This window comes from Chiloscyllium punctatum, chromosome 1 (genome assembly GCF_047496795.1).
Source record: "Chiloscyllium punctatum isolate Juve2018m chromosome 1, sChiPun1.3, whole genome shotgun sequence".
Classification (NCBI taxonomy): Eukaryota; Metazoa; Chordata; class Chondrichthyes; order Orectolobiformes; family Hemiscylliidae; genus Chiloscyllium; species Chiloscyllium punctatum.
Window position 1 is genome coordinate 69,873,428 of NC_092739.1, and position 15,521 is coordinate 69,888,948.

At 37.8% G+C, this 15,521-nt stretch overlaps 1 protein-coding gene across 4 annotated transcripts in view; it reads left to right on the forward strand.

The window, feature by feature from the left end:
• The window catches only part of slc30a9 (solute carrier family 30 member 9), a 130,088-nt gene extending 116,057 nt beyond the window's left edge, over nucleotides 1–14,031 (forward strand). For all 4 annotated transcript variants that reach the window (XM_072568228.1, XM_072568218.1, XM_072568210.1 and 1 more), the window contains 3 exons: nucleotides 964–1,093; nucleotides 6,785–6,898; nucleotides 11,357–14,031. In XM_072568228.1, the coding sequence (XP_072424329.1) occupies nucleotides 964–1,093; nucleotides 6,785–6,898; nucleotides 11,357–11,401 (289 nt within the window). In that variant the 3' untranslated portion in view covers nucleotides 11,402–14,031. The remainder of the gene's footprint in view (nucleotides 1–963; nucleotides 1,094–6,784; nucleotides 6,899–11,356) is intronic.
• Nucleotides 14,032–15,521: the final 1,490 nt, after the last annotated feature.

Here is a 15,521-nt window from a genome sequence, read left to right on the forward strand (position 1 = left end):
CTGACAGTAGCTTTTGAAGAACCATTTAACCATCTTAACAGTTATCATTTATTCTATGTGGTGCGGCAATTGTTTATCATGAAATGGAAGTAATATGAAAACTTTGATACAAGAAATGCATTGCTACTTGATCCCTTATGGTTTGGACATTGACATGCAATGAAGCTGAATTGCATCTTCCCAAATAGTAACTGTATTTCTCTGTATGGCAAAATCACTGAGGACGCATTTGAGCTGCAGACAAATGTTCCATTGTTACAGCATTCTTTTTGTGCTCTAAAAATGTTTCAAAACAATTTGTTAATTGATTTTTTTTTAGCTTTGTTCTTGATTTTCTACATTTTAAATATTTATATAGTTTACAGGAACTGGAAGCCCTCCAACCTTCTTCATTGTTTTGTCTGATTATGGTTTACCTGTGCCTGAGTCACACTTTCTTAAAACTTTTTCATAATGTCTGCTTGTCTGTATTTGAAGTACAGCTAGCATCTTCAACTTTAATGGAGTAAATTTTAACAAATTATTGCAGCAATGTTTAGGCCAAAAGTAGTTTTGACAATTAACATATTATAAATGAGTGTAAATCTAATCATACACTGTCAAGACATGCAGAAGATACTGAAAATACCTATTAAAATAGAGCTATTTTAGTGTGGGCTTTCCATATTCTTTGTTCTGTTGGATCCACTTTGTTTGTGATAAATTTTGGATATTCAAACAACTAGTGTTGCCTTTTACGGTGAGGAGCTGCCTCAGTCTTTGGTCTATGTCTCAACTATGCAACTCTCACCTAACATTAACTCTGAAAGATTCAAAACAAATGTTTGTTGATGCTCTGATCTAATGTTTTGCTTCTCTTGCATGGTTAACTGCAGTATCATGTCTATTCTTTTGATTCTTCTTGCCATTTATTTTAAAGAATAAGTGTGATTAATATTTAAAATAGTCTTGTATTTTCATCAGGGCTGTGCATGACGTAAAGGCTACTGACATGGGTCTGAGCACAGTAAGATTTAAAGCAGAGATCGATTTTGATGGAAGAATAGTGACAAGATCTTACCTGGAGAAGCAAGACATTGACGTTGTCTTAAATGTATGTGATATATTAAAATAATCAATTACATAGACTTGTTCTGATATCGCTTTGGGGGGGCGTGTGGCGGGCAGGGGTGATCTTATGGAAACCTATAAAATTATGAAGTGAATAGATAAGTTCGAAGCAGGGAGGTTGTTTCCACTGATGGCTGAAAGTAGAATTAGTGGGTACTGCCTCAAAATAAGGTGGAGCAGATTTAGGACTAAGTTGAGGAGGAACTTGTCAATATGTGGAATTCCCTGCCCATTGAAGCAGTTGTGGCTACCTCACTGAATATTTTTAAGGCAAAGATAGATTTTTGAACTGTAAAGGATGTGAGGGTTATGGTGAGTGGGCAGGTAAGTGGAGCTTAGTCCACTGAAAGATCAACCATAATCTTATTGAAAGGCAGAACAGGCTTAATGGGACTGCTCCTATTTCTGATGTTCTTATCACACACGATGCGAAATCTGCTCAAGTTTAAAGACGAGGAAGGGATGAGGTTTTAGTTTGTATCAAACACACCTGATGGAAATTATAGTCACACCATGCTGAATGTTTGTGGCCTGTAATTCGCTGTGTTCTGTTTTCCTCCTTTCCTAAACAGCAGGGATTTAAAAAAAATATTTTCATTGACAGAGATCATTCTAGAATCCAAGGAACTTTGGAAGATCAAACCATCACCATTTTTCAACCATATCTTTTAAAAATATCTTTTGTAGGCCCCAGTCCAGAGGATTTGCCAGCTTTTCATCCCGTTAATTTATCCTGTAGAATTTCTTCATCAATATTAAATTCCTTAATCTCGTTGAAAACAGTGAGGATCAATGAAAAATGAAAGACATTTAATGCCTCTGCCATTTCTTTAACCTAGCCCATAATTTTTGCTGTCTCTAAGATTATAAGGTCTTAGTTTGTTTTACATATTTTGCTGACTTACTGTCATTCTGTTTTCCCTCTCTTTACCTATTTCTTGATGCTTCTAACCCTTTTGATGCTCAACATCTTCTCCGAAACACTAAGCTCCTTTAACCCGGTATCATTCTTAAGTTTTAATCATAGTAGTGTATTTTTCAGTGAGGGTTTTGTCCTCAGATGATGTATATTCATTGCAAATGGTGAAATATTTCTTAATTGTTTGCCATTGCTTACCTGCCACTATCTTTCTCAATTTCTTAGTCTACTTTAGCCAGCTCTTTATATTTTCAGAATTAAACAAATTAAACAAATAATTCTCAAACCTAATGGAAAAATGCTAATATTATATTTACTCTTCTACAAGTGATATTTTACTGTAAGATTTATAATTAACCATGTTTCATTGCACAATATTAAATCAAACACTAAGCATGCTCCTTTAATTGATGCTTTAAAACATTGAATGCATTTACAATGAATTTCAGGCACAAGGAACTTGTCCTCCTATAACTACAACATTTTTACACCTTTTTATCTGTACCTTCGGTTTCTTCTGTTCCTCCAATACATTTAAACATCAATTTTCTAAGGAATATCTGACTGCCTTAATATGCATAGTAAAATATACTTCATACTTAAAGTATACACTTGTGTATAGGTCGAATTATGCAGACTTTTAAAGCTGAAGTTAGGGGGTCAACTAATACACAAGGTATTGTTTTCAAGGGGTTGAAATTCATGCTTGGCATGAGTCAAAAAATGGACTACCAAGAGCCAGATCTCTACATAAAATAATAAACAGTAAAAGGAAAAAAAATTATGGACATTGTTGAATATTTATCAACAAAATAACTGTCTCTGTTCTGCATGCTACAGTAGAATGGTACAGTAGTCCTTCCCCCACATGCAAGGATCCAAGATCTACCGCAGAAGCCCGAAACCACTGATAGGAAGTTTTACCTTCCTGGCAGCCCCTGGTTCTGGAACATTCCCTGTAGTATGTTCGGGCCATGGTAAACTGCGGAAACCGACTCTGTGAATACGGTGGCAGCACTGTACCGTTACAGTAATTCTGAAAACCTGGATCAGTGTGTGACGGCTGGAAGACATTGAACGGAGCGGTATGACCAGCAGACTGGAAAGCAGGAGCAGAGCAGAATGGGCAGGCATGATGACTCATAAATGTTGATCTGTAATTGTGAGGAACTAGGGTCTACTAATACACAAGATATATGGAAATTACAAAAATTGGCCAAAAATAAGGGGTTTACTTATACATGAGATCGACCTATATACAAGTATATACGTTAAACATTAATGTGGAGGTGCTAGTATTAGACTGGGGTGGACAACATTTAGAAATCTCTCAACACCAGGTTATAGTCCAACAGGGTTATCTGGAAGTACAAGCTTTCAGAGCTCTGCTCCTTCGTCATGTAGCTAGAATTTGTAGGAAAAGATCAGTGTCTTATAACTAATGCGATGTATTGAACAAACCTAAATTGCAGTTTAGTCTTTAATCACTTAGAATGGGTTGCAGGTTTTGATTCATTAATACGTAAATCACAGAACTACTTCCAAGTCACATTCCTGAGATAACTTCGGTTTTATGGAAGAAAAATGATATCTCAACTCAGCCAATGCATTAAAGGCATGAAGTTAGAGTCTGTCTATATTCCAACCTTGAGTCAGACCAGTTCTATTCCCAGAGTAGGAATTTATAAAATGTCACATGCACTGACTGCCTACAGATTGTGTTTTTGAATAAAATAGAATATATCTGCAAATGCAAATTCACTCCATAGACTGACTTGTGTGTTTGTGTGTGCACGTGAGGGAGACACCTCCTCAGGAGGCACCACCTCAGGAGACAGGTGGGATGCGACCGATAGGGTACACTTCATTGCCAGTACTTCCTGGGAGTGGCGAAACTGCACCATGTTCTTTGCAGTGTGCAACACATTATTGATGAGGATGAGTACCCTGTCAAGATCTTCCCTATGCCTCCACTTCTCATCTTTAAACAACCAGCAAACTTTAAACAGACCAATATTCGCACAAAACTGCCCAGCCTTCAGGACATCAGCCACAACACCATACTACTGTCATGGCAACCACTGCAAGATGTCAGTGTCATCATGGCTACTACCATTGCACGTGAGGAGACACCATACACCACGTGTGTGGCAGGTAGTAATGTTGCCTATCTCATAGGCTGCAGGCAAGGATATCCTGAGGCATGGTACATTGGCGAGACCAAGCAGATGCTACAACAATGGATGAATGGACACTGTGCAACAATTGCCAGACAGGGATGTTCCCTCCCAATTAGGGAATACTCCAGGGGTCAAGGACATTTGGGTCTTCGGGTGACTGTCCTCCAAGGCAGACTAAAGGATGCATAACAATGCCGAGCAGAGGCTGATAACCAAGTTCAGCACCAATGAAGGTGGTCTCAACTGGAATCTTGGGTTTATGTCATATCACAGGTGACCATACTGCACTAGACGCACTCATTCACAAGCGTGATCTCTCCCTTGCGCTCATGCACGCTGGCTCTTGCTCACTCACTCTCGCGCTCACCCTCGCTCCCGCACCCCCTCGCTCGTGTGTATCCCCCGGTCCCCCTTGCTCGCCCTCCTTGCCCTGCCCCCTCACCTTCCGCCCACCTCCGCTCTTTCTTCCTCTTGGTGCCCCCTCTCCCCGCACGTACGAGCACACACACACACACACAAGTCTGTGGGGTCAGTTTGCATTTGCAGATACATTCTATTTTGTTTAAATATCATGTACTCTGTAGGCTGTCTGTCCATGTGACATTTTATAAATTCCTACTTTTGAGTCAGGCCAGTTCTACTTCCAACGTTGGGATACAGACAGACTCTAACCTCACACCTTTTAATGTGTTGTCTGAGCTGAGCTGTCACTTTTTTTTACATAAAACCTTAAATTATCTTGGGAATGTGACTTGAAAGCGGTTCTGGGATTTACATATTAATGAAGCAAAGCCTACAATCCATTCTAAGTAATTAAAGACATAACAGCCATCCAAGTGTGTTCAATACATTGCATCAGTTTTATGACACTGCAATCTTTCACCATAAATTGTCCTATGATCCTGCCCCACTAGATCCCTGACGAAGGTGCAGCACTCCGAAAGCTTGTACTTCCAGATAAACCTCTTCCTCTAGGCTGGTATTATGATTTTTAATCAAAAATAATGAAGTTGCTAATTATGTCAGTTTATTTTAGTAGTTCTGTATAAAGTACTTCCTCCAATGTGATGTCACCTGGAAATTTCTGAATATTACTTTTGACTCCTGATTCTTAAATCATTTATAAAGATGTGAATAAAGGTGTCCTAGTACTGATGCTTGAACACATTTCATGCCTGTTAAGAATCTTAATTAGCAGCCTCAAATCACTACTTTGAGGGTTAGGAAAGAGGCATATGTTAAGTAGAGTCAGTGGAGGAGTCTGAAGAGAGGATATACTGACAGATTAGCAATGACATCAAAAAATAGCAAGGGAAAGAGTAACTACAAAACTAAATTATCAAGGAAGATGAAACAACAGTGAAATAGTTAATTGGCACATGGAAAAATAGAGCTTTATAATGGGAGGTGGACTAATGAGGTGCAGAAAGAAAAATATAATGAGTAATAAAGAAATGACAAATATTAAATATGATTTGCTTGTATTTACAAGTGCAATGCAACAGTAAGGCATGATAAATTATGAAATTAATGATGGGATAAATTTAAAATAATGAAGGAATAAAGCAAAGAATTGCAGATGTTGGAAATCTGAAACAACAAATTGCTGGAGAAACTCAAGTCTGGCAGCATCTGTATACAGAAAGCAGAGTTAATGTTTAGAGTCTAAACGACCAAATTGATTCTACTAGAGAATTGTTTCTCTACTGTTCCTCGTTTCCATTCAAGCTGATTCTTTATCTTTAGAAGTATGATATCAAAGGAATGGACAGGTATGTGCATGAAGAAAGCATTGACCAGCTCATGCTGCCTTTCAGTAAGGATGAAGGCTAAGGGCTGAGGAAAGGTTTTTGGAAATCAGACCCTGCATATTTCCTTGTTAGGGAAGAACCGTTAAGGCCTTCAACACATAGTCACAGAGATCCAAAACGAAATTCAGAATAAACCACTCTTGGTGAATAAAAGCAAAAGTACTGCAGATGCTGGAAATCTGAAAGAAATGCACAAAAGAGCTGGAGAAACACAGATCTGACACATCCGCAGGACAGTTCTGAAGAAGAGTCCAATTGGACTTGAAACATGAACTGTTTTTCTTCTCAGATGGTGAGTTTCTACAGTTTTTTTGTGCTTGTAACTTAGTGGGAATGTGGAACTCTATATCATGAGCAGCAGTTGAAGTAAATCATGTAGATGCATTTTAGGTAGAAGCTAAAGCACAAACACCTACATAAATTGGTTGAACTAAATAGCCTGTTTCTGTACTATATATCCAATGTTGTAGGCATTGTAAAAGTTGCAGCTTGGGTTTTCTTTAATACTTCCTTTTTACTTCACTTTTCAGTCATGTTATACTATTTTTATAACTTTGCTTGATTGTTTGCTATATAGAACTGTGATCGCCTTATTACTTAACTTCATTCAATCTGTACTTATGTTAGCAATTATGTTTGTCTTGTGTTATTTTGTCCACTATTCTGCCAATGTTTGATAGTGGTGATATTTTGCAAAATGATCTCTTTGAACTAATGTAATAGTTCAAATAGGGGTTTGAATGTTTCCTTTTTTTTCTCTGCAGGAAATTCAGCAGGTAAGAACTCCTGAGGACTTGGAAGCATTTATGTTGAAACATGGAGAGAATATCATTGACACGCTGGGAGCTGAGGTTGACCGGCTAGAGAGTGCACTCAAGGTACGATCTATTTAAACCAAGTATTTACATGGGCTTAATTTTTTTGTCCAAATTTTTCACCTATGTGATAGTGCAAGAAACAAAGGAAAAATAACAGAAGTTGCTATTCTTGTGGACTTAATGAAGAAATCGATCCATTGCTGAGTCAAAGAAAACCATTCAAGCCACTGAGTTCATGCTGGCTCTTGAAAAACAATCCAATTAGTCCCAGTGCTCCACTCCCTCTCCATAACCCTACAGTTTTATTTCTCCAGTGCCCAATCAGTTTTCTTTTGAAATTATTGATCATCTGTATTTCTGTAGGCTTTGGGCTCTAGGTCTTTTCCAATTGCTGCAAGAAATAGTTCTTATCCCCTGCATCTCTCAATCAAAATCTTAGCTCGTTCCTTCAAGTAATAGAAGCTTATCTTTGCTAAAATTCTTTTGAGGTATGGGTATGACAGCAAGGTCAACACTTGTTGCTCATCCCTAAGTCCCCTTCAGAAGGAAGTGGTAAGCCACTGCGTTGAATCACTGTTGTCCATGTGGTGTAAGTACACCCACAGCGCTGTTGAGAAAGGAGTTCAAGGATTTTGGCCTGGCAACAGTGCAGGAATGTCGGGATAGTTCCGAGTCATGCTGGTGTGGGGCTTGGAAAGAAGCTTCATTTCAAGTGGTAGAAGTCCAAAGCTTAGACTGTTGAAGGAATTACTGCAGTACACGTTGCTGCCGTTGTCTCAGTAGAGTAAATGTTGAAGTGGTGAATGGGGTACCTATCATGCTTGCATTTGTGCAGAATGGTGTTGAGTTTTTTGGGTGTTTTGGAACGGCACTGATCCAAGAAAGTGGAGTGTTATATCACCTGTCTGAATTGAACCTTGAAGATGATGGACAGATTTTGCGGAGTCAGGGGGTGAGTTACTCACAATAGAATATGTAGCCACTCACCCCCTGTTGTAGCCGTAGTATTCATATGGTTGGTGTAGTTTAGTTTCGAATCAATGGTAACTCCCAGAGTGTTAATATTGAAGCGTTCAGCAATGTTAGGCCATTGAACATCAATGGGACAGGGTTAGATTCTCTGTTTTTGGAAATAGGCATTGCATACCACTTGTGACACAAATGTTACTTGACATTGTTATGAAGATGTGGGTGTACCTTTTCAGAGAATTAAAAGCAGCAGAACTACCAGACACAGCACCAAGTGTTCTTAATACGGTAACAATGTAACACTCGCTCAAACAATTTGATTAGCTCATTGCCTGGAGTCAAAAACATTCAAATTCGGCCAATCAGTTTAAACTGTACCCCGAGTATATTGACAATCTTAAAAGCGAATGACATAATCTGATGCTGTGGAGTATAAGACCGGAGGAACCTTGAACAGGTTGAGAGGAAAACTGCCAAGTCCTAGCATGTAACAAATTGCTTGAAAAAAGAATATCTCTTAAAAGTACCTTTTCAATCAGTAGCCTGTAATGCAAAAATTCCTAACAAGGAGAAAAGAAGACACAGGAAGATCCAAAGACAAGAACCTGATTTTGAGATGTGTTGTTTTGTAAATCTTAATTGGGAGTTTTAACAGACTTGTATTATAGAAGAAAAAGTAAGAGGTTTTAGAAAGAAATTGTAAATAGTGGTTAGTTAATTATTCTGTCAAACTTTATTTCTTAAAGTTGCTAATTTGTACTTTACTTAGTTCTTGGCCGCTTGAATGTTTGCAGATTACTGTATAGGATAAATCTGTGTTGCTGGTTTTAAATTAAGCAAGAGAGTTTACCCCATGCCGTAACACCATTAATCCGCCCAAGCTTGAATGTTGTCTTGTTGCATATGGACATGCTTCAGTATCTGAGTCACAAATATTGTGGACACTGGGATACTTTTGAGTGCACATTCTGACTTTGACAGAAGCAAGATTATTGGTGAAACACCTGAAGATGGTTGGGCGCAGGACATTACTCTGAGCTGGGCTCTGATAATGCATTGATAGTGTCTCTACCTCTAAGCCAGACTGGGTTCAAGTCCCACCTTCTCCAGAGGTGCATCCCAACATGATCAAACGGGTTGATTGAAAATACCTTCCCTCAGGAATTGACTCGTGTTGTGGCATGGTAATTGTGTCCTTACCTCTGTGCCAGAGGACCTAGTTTCAAATCCCACCTGTAGCAGAGGTGTTTAATGGATTCTGTGAACAAGTTGTTAAGTAATATCTACCCTGAGGATCTCTTGCAGTCATGTCAAATGGACTGGGATTATTAACTTTCTACAACCGCAGTCAAGCCCTTTGGTGCTAAGTATAACTACAGCCAGTGGAGAGATTTCTTACTTATTCCCATTGACTTCAGTTTTGCTGGGGCTTTTTAATCCCTTACAATCAAGGACAGTCGTGCTCACCTCATTTCACCTGAGATGGATTCAGAACAGGTCTAGCAGTTCATGACTGGATTTGCATGCCTTGTTGTGGGCTATCAGCAATAGCAGGATTGTATTCAAACGCAATGTATATCCCGTCAGTCCAGCATTTACATTGCTCTACCATTACCATCAAGCCAAAGAATCAACCTGGTTCAAAGTAGATTGCAGGAAGATGCAGAAGCAGCTAACCTAAAAATATGGTGTCAGCCTGATGAAACTGCAACACAGATTCTTTGCATAACAAAGTGCAAGAACAGCATACAGTGCAACTTGATCTTGTTATCAACTATGCTGGCACACCCAGTCCTAGATATTGGTAGACAATTAAATAATTAAGAGGTGAAGGTCCATAAATAACCCCATATTCAATAGGTGAACCCAGCACAGGTGCAAAAGATGTTGCTGAAACATTTGTATCCACCTGCAGCCAGAAGAACTGAGCAGATGAATATCTCAGATGCCAGTCTTCAAATTTGGTTCACTCATGCAACATCGAAGGAAGTGTTCAAGGCATAGATACTGCAAAGACTATTGGTTTGACAACTTTAGCAATAATGCTGAAGGCTTGTATCCCAGAATGAACCTTTCTCCTAGTCAGTACAGGTGAGTGTGGAAGCTTGTGATTGGCAGTGAGCAGAACTTTGATGTACAAGTGAGTGGAGTACCCTGTGATTGGCAGTCAGCAGCAACCAGAAGGGCATTTAGAAGGGTTCAGGATAATCTGCAGTCAGCATGGCTTTGTGAAGGAAAAAGTCATATTTCACCAATTTATTGACCGTCTTTGGGGAAATAATGTGCTTTGAATAAAGGGCTACAAATGGACGTACTGTACTTAAATTTCTGGAAGGCATTTAACACAGTGCCACAAAGGTTATTGTAAGAAATAAAATCTCAAGGTATAGGGGGTAGCTTATTAGCATGGATAGAAGATTGACTCGTTAAAAAGAACTGGTTGACATGAATGAATCACTTCCTGGTTGGCACAGTGTAACTAGTAGCATGCTATAGGGATCAACTTTGTAGCCTCAGCTTTTTGCAGTTATATAAATGACTTAGGTGAAGGAGCCACATGTATGGTTATTAAATTTACTAAATATCACGAGGGTAGAGAAGTGAGTGTGAAGAGGACATGAAGCTACAAAGTAGGGTAAGTGAGTAGGCAAAGGTTTGGCATTTTATGCAGGAAATGTGATATTGTCCACTTTGGCAGGGAAAATCAAAAAGCAAAATACTGTCCAAATGATGAGTGTTTGCAGAGCTCTAAGATGTATAGGGATAGTAGTATCCCAGTTCATGAATTGTAAAAATAGTGTGCAATTGTGAAAAGTACAATTAATTATGAAAATTAGTAGAATGTTGGCATTTATTGCAAGGAAAATTGAATGCAGAAGTATGCTCTGTTGTGCATTGCATTTTGAGACTACATCTAGAATACTGTGTGCAGTATTAGGCTGCTTATTGAAAGAAAGACGTGAAAGTATTGGAAGCAGTTCAGAGAATGTTTACTGGATTAACGTCTAGAATGGATGGGTTTGATACACGGCTGGAGTGGATATGGAAAGGATGTTTCCTCTTGGGAGAACAAGTGGGTCACTTTAAAAATAAGGGATCATCCATTTAAGGTAGATAAGGATGTTTTCATCTAAAACATAAGATTTAGAATCTCTCTACTTGAAGGCAGTGGAAACAGTATCTCTGAATATTTTTATGGCAAATAGATTCTTTACAAGCAGGAGGGAGAAAGACTATCAGGGCAGGTGGGAATGTGAAGTAATCAAATCAGCCCTGATCTTACTGAATGGTGAAACAGGTTCTAGAGGCATATGTGCAATGCTGGCATCTACCCAAAACTGGAAAATTGCCGAGGTGTACTCTGTCCACAGAAAGTTGGAGAAAGCCAAACCAACCAATTATTGTCCTGTTAGTCTATTTTTGATGATCATCAGAGTGATGGAAGATGCTACAAGACAGCATGTAGACAGCAATAACGAGCTTTTGAAAGTGTACTTTTAAAAAAGAAAACAACATTTAGCTGATTAATGTGTACCATTTTTATTTCAGCAAAAATATCCTGATGTGCGTCATGTGGACTTAGAAATTTTATAATTACTATGAAGATGCCTGGCATATCTAATGAAGAGCACTGGGGATACAGAGATGAATATTACTTGCAGCCAGTACTGTAATGCTATTGTGATTATTACAAGCTATTAGCATTACATGCTGTTATGACTCTAGTGCTTTAAGACATTGCACAGTTAAAATATGTAAGATTGACAGACTTCAGAATTGCAGTGCTATGGAGTGATCTACTGTTATGGGACTTTCATATGGCTGAAGTAGTTTTAATATTATATACTAGCAGGACAACTATTTTGAGTTAATGGAATGTTATTAGAATGCCTGTTCTAAAGTGGTGGGAGGTTAACAACTTTGTTTTCAAGTTGGATGATTGCATAACTTTCTATTGAAACATTTTAGTTGTTTATGTTGACTTATGTAAGTTATATATTGAAAAATCTCCCAAATTTAAGCTGTATACTATTTAGACTGTCTATTTGATAATGTTCATCCTTGACATAATAGCAGAAGAAGTAAAAGTTAACTGCAAATAAACCTTATTTATGGATCCATTGAATTTACTGGTCCCATAACTGAATATCCAAACTAAAATTAATGTTTTAATCAAGATTTTTAATCATACGCATGGAAAATTTTAATTTGAAATTGGAAGGACTTTTTGAAAGAAAATATTTTTATTAAGTTTAAAGTGTTAATATGCCAAACAAATAGGATTAGATCATGTTTTATTAATTTAGTTATACATTTATTAAATGACAAAAGACATCACCACATAAAATTAGAAACCCGCAAGTTAACTTGCTTTGAAATTGATTAAACCAAAGTGTATTTATGTAGCAGTCATATTGGTCGTTCAACAGCTGTGCAGAAGAAGGTAGAATTTGTGATTTTACCCTTTAGTTTTGTATTATTTCATCCTTCCACCAAAATAAGTATAGTTTTATGAACTATTAGGAAAATAAAGGTGCAGGCATTTAAATTAAAAATAACTTGATAATTTAAATTATGTAACTTATATTTGTGGGATGAATGCACATTATTTGTCATTTGAGTCCAGAGTGATATTGCTACAAGCATATAGCCATCTGTAACATTGAAAAATAACTAGAATACAGTAGAGTTTACAAATGCTGTCGAGCATGGAAGACAATGCTGTTGAAGTTAGTTTTTGTGTTTTATTTCGTTAACCTAAATTGAGAAATAAATGTTTAAGACAATTAGGTGGTTTACTGAAAACCTTTCCTATGGCTCTTAGACAAAAGAAAAACCTGTTTGCTAGTTGGGTAAGGGTCCTAAATAAAAAAGATATACAGTTTCTAATGTTTGTGCTTCCAATTTATCAGTAAAGTTTGACACAATGTGCTGAAATAATCACAGGATAGTTGGTCATGGAAAGTTTACAAGAAATGATACTCCTTGAAGTAGGAATTCTGGTGTGGAATTCAGGGTCATTATTCTGGCAGGGATGAGACGATACCTTGTAGCCAAATCTGGTAATACTGTCACTGGAAATTTAAACTAAGTTCTTCAATAATAGTATCCCTCACATTTAGCTCACATAGATTGGAAGTTTTTCTATCTAGTCTTCATCAAATATTCTATAGCATTTTTTAATTAAATTGAGAAATGACTTTTTTCAAGCATTGTCATTTTTTTTGTGAAATGCTATTATAATGTTTTTGCTTTCTTTAAATTTATCCAGCTTAGACTGGCAGAAGAATTGTATTACTAAAAATAATGGACTTCTGTTGAATGTTAATTATTTTTGTTCTACATAATGTAGAGGAATAATTTTCTTTAAATTTTTATACTTTAAATTTAGCAGATAAATTTGGATGATTAAGAAAATGTGTTTATTTCTGGAAAAAGAAGAGGATTCTCTCTTTTACTGTGGAGTATAAATATTGGCTTTCCCTTTAAATTGGTATTTCTGTCCTGATCCGTGCATGAAGGAAAGCTTTGACAAAATGTCATCTTTCAGCAATACTCATTTAATAATCAGTTAACTTATTTCATCTTCTCAAGAAATGAAGTCCAACTGGGAGGTTTTTTGAGGAGGGTAATGGTTGGGGAAGACACGACCTAATGCAAATATCTTAATCTATTTATCTAAGCTTGTACATCTTGTCCATCTTCTCTTACAGTTTCCTTTAGAGTCAGACTGATTTTCAGTGTTATATTTTAGAAGTATGCCTGTTTGTGAAATTAATTTATTTAAGGATCTTGGTATGGAATCCTTTGCCTTTTCAAGCAGTAATGCAGTTTATTCTTTTTTTTTACTGATAAATGTACTTATTCTGTCAAACCCTTTGTTCTTTATTAAATTGTAATTTCATTATGCATTATCAAATTGGGCTTTGTAGGATTCAAAGATCCTGAGTGCAAAATATGAATAAATAATTTAAGCTAAAAAAGCCTTGTTTGCATAACTTACTTTAAAGAAATTGACTGAAAAGTTTGGAGTGTCCTCTATCATGAAGAGTCATTGAGTTATGTTGGCTTTCTGTACAGCAATCTGGTCAGTTCTGTCTCACTCGTCTATCCCTGTTACGTTGCAAGTTTATTCCTTCAAGACCTAACCAATTTTGTGTAGCAAAGTTTGTTTTTGCTAGCACTCTCAATAAACCAACAAAATATACCTCAAATGTCTCAAGGTTTGTTGTTTTATCTCACACTCAATGAAATCTGAAATCAGTTGAGGATGCGAGTGAGAAGGCTCTCACTGGTAAATTTTATTTAAGTGATTTATTCTGTTGTTTTAAAAAAAGTGCATGCCTGCTGCATTATATTTCTATTAGTGTGTGTTTTTACGTTGATTATGTGGACCCTCTTGAACAACCAGAATATTTGATGACCAGCACACTCCTGGTCTCGTAGATGCCAGTTAATAAAAAGTTTGCTATATTTAAATTATTAATCTCAACAGCCATCGCCCTTGCTGGTAGCAGGTTGTATGTTGTTACCAGTTGCTGTGTAAGACTAAAACCTTCCTCTTCCCATCCCCATGTATCTCTTGCCCAAACCATTACTTGTGTGACCTAGCCATTGTACCAGCTACTTTGCCTGTCTTTGCTTACTTTTTCTTAATTTGTAATAGCTTTGTACACCTCTATCAAATCCCTCTTGGTCTCCTTTGTTTCAATAAGAACAGTAAAACTTTAGAGTCATGGAGATGTACAGCATGCAAATAGACCCTTCGGTCCAACCCGTCCATGCCGACCAGATATCCCAACCCAATCTAGTTCCACCTGCCAGCGCCCGGCCCATATCCCTCCAACCCTTCCTATTCATATACCCATCCAAATGCCTCTTAAATGTTGCAATTGTACCAGCCTCCTCCACATCCTCTGGCAGCTCATTCCACACATATACCACCCTTTGTGTGAAAAATTTGCCCCTTTGGTGTCTCTTTATATCTTTCTCCTCTCCCCTCTCACCCTAAACCTATGCCCTCTAGTTCTGGACTCCCCGACCCCAGGGAAAAGACTTTGCCTATTTATCCTATCCATGCCCCTCATAATTTTGTAAACCTCCTATAAGGTCACCCCTCAGCCTCTGACGCTCCAGGGAAAACAGCCCCAGCCTGTTCAGCCTCTCCCTGTAGCTCAGATCCTCCAACCCTGGCAACATCCTTGTAAGACTTTTCTGAACCCTTTCAAGTTTCACAACATCTTTCCAATAGGAAGGAGACCAGAATTGCACGCAATATTCTAACAGTGGCCTAACCAATGTCCTGTACAGCTGCAACATGACCTCCCAACTCCTGTACTCCATGCTCTGACCAACAATGGAAAACATACCAAACACCACCTTCACTATCCTATCTACCTGCGACTCCACTTTCAAGGATCTATACACCTGCACTCCAAGGTCTCTTTGTTCAGCAATACTCCCTAGGACCTTACCATTAAATATATAAGTCCTGCTAATATTTGCTTTCCCAAAATGCAGCACCTCTCATTTATCTGAATTAAACTCCATCTGCCACTTCTCAGCCCATTGTCCCATCTGGTCCAGATCCTGTTGTAATCTGAGGTAACGCTCTTTGCTGTCCACTGCACCTCCAATTTTGGTGTCATCTGCAAACTTACTAACTGTACCTCTTATGCTCGCATTCAAATCATTTATGTAAATGGCAAAAAGT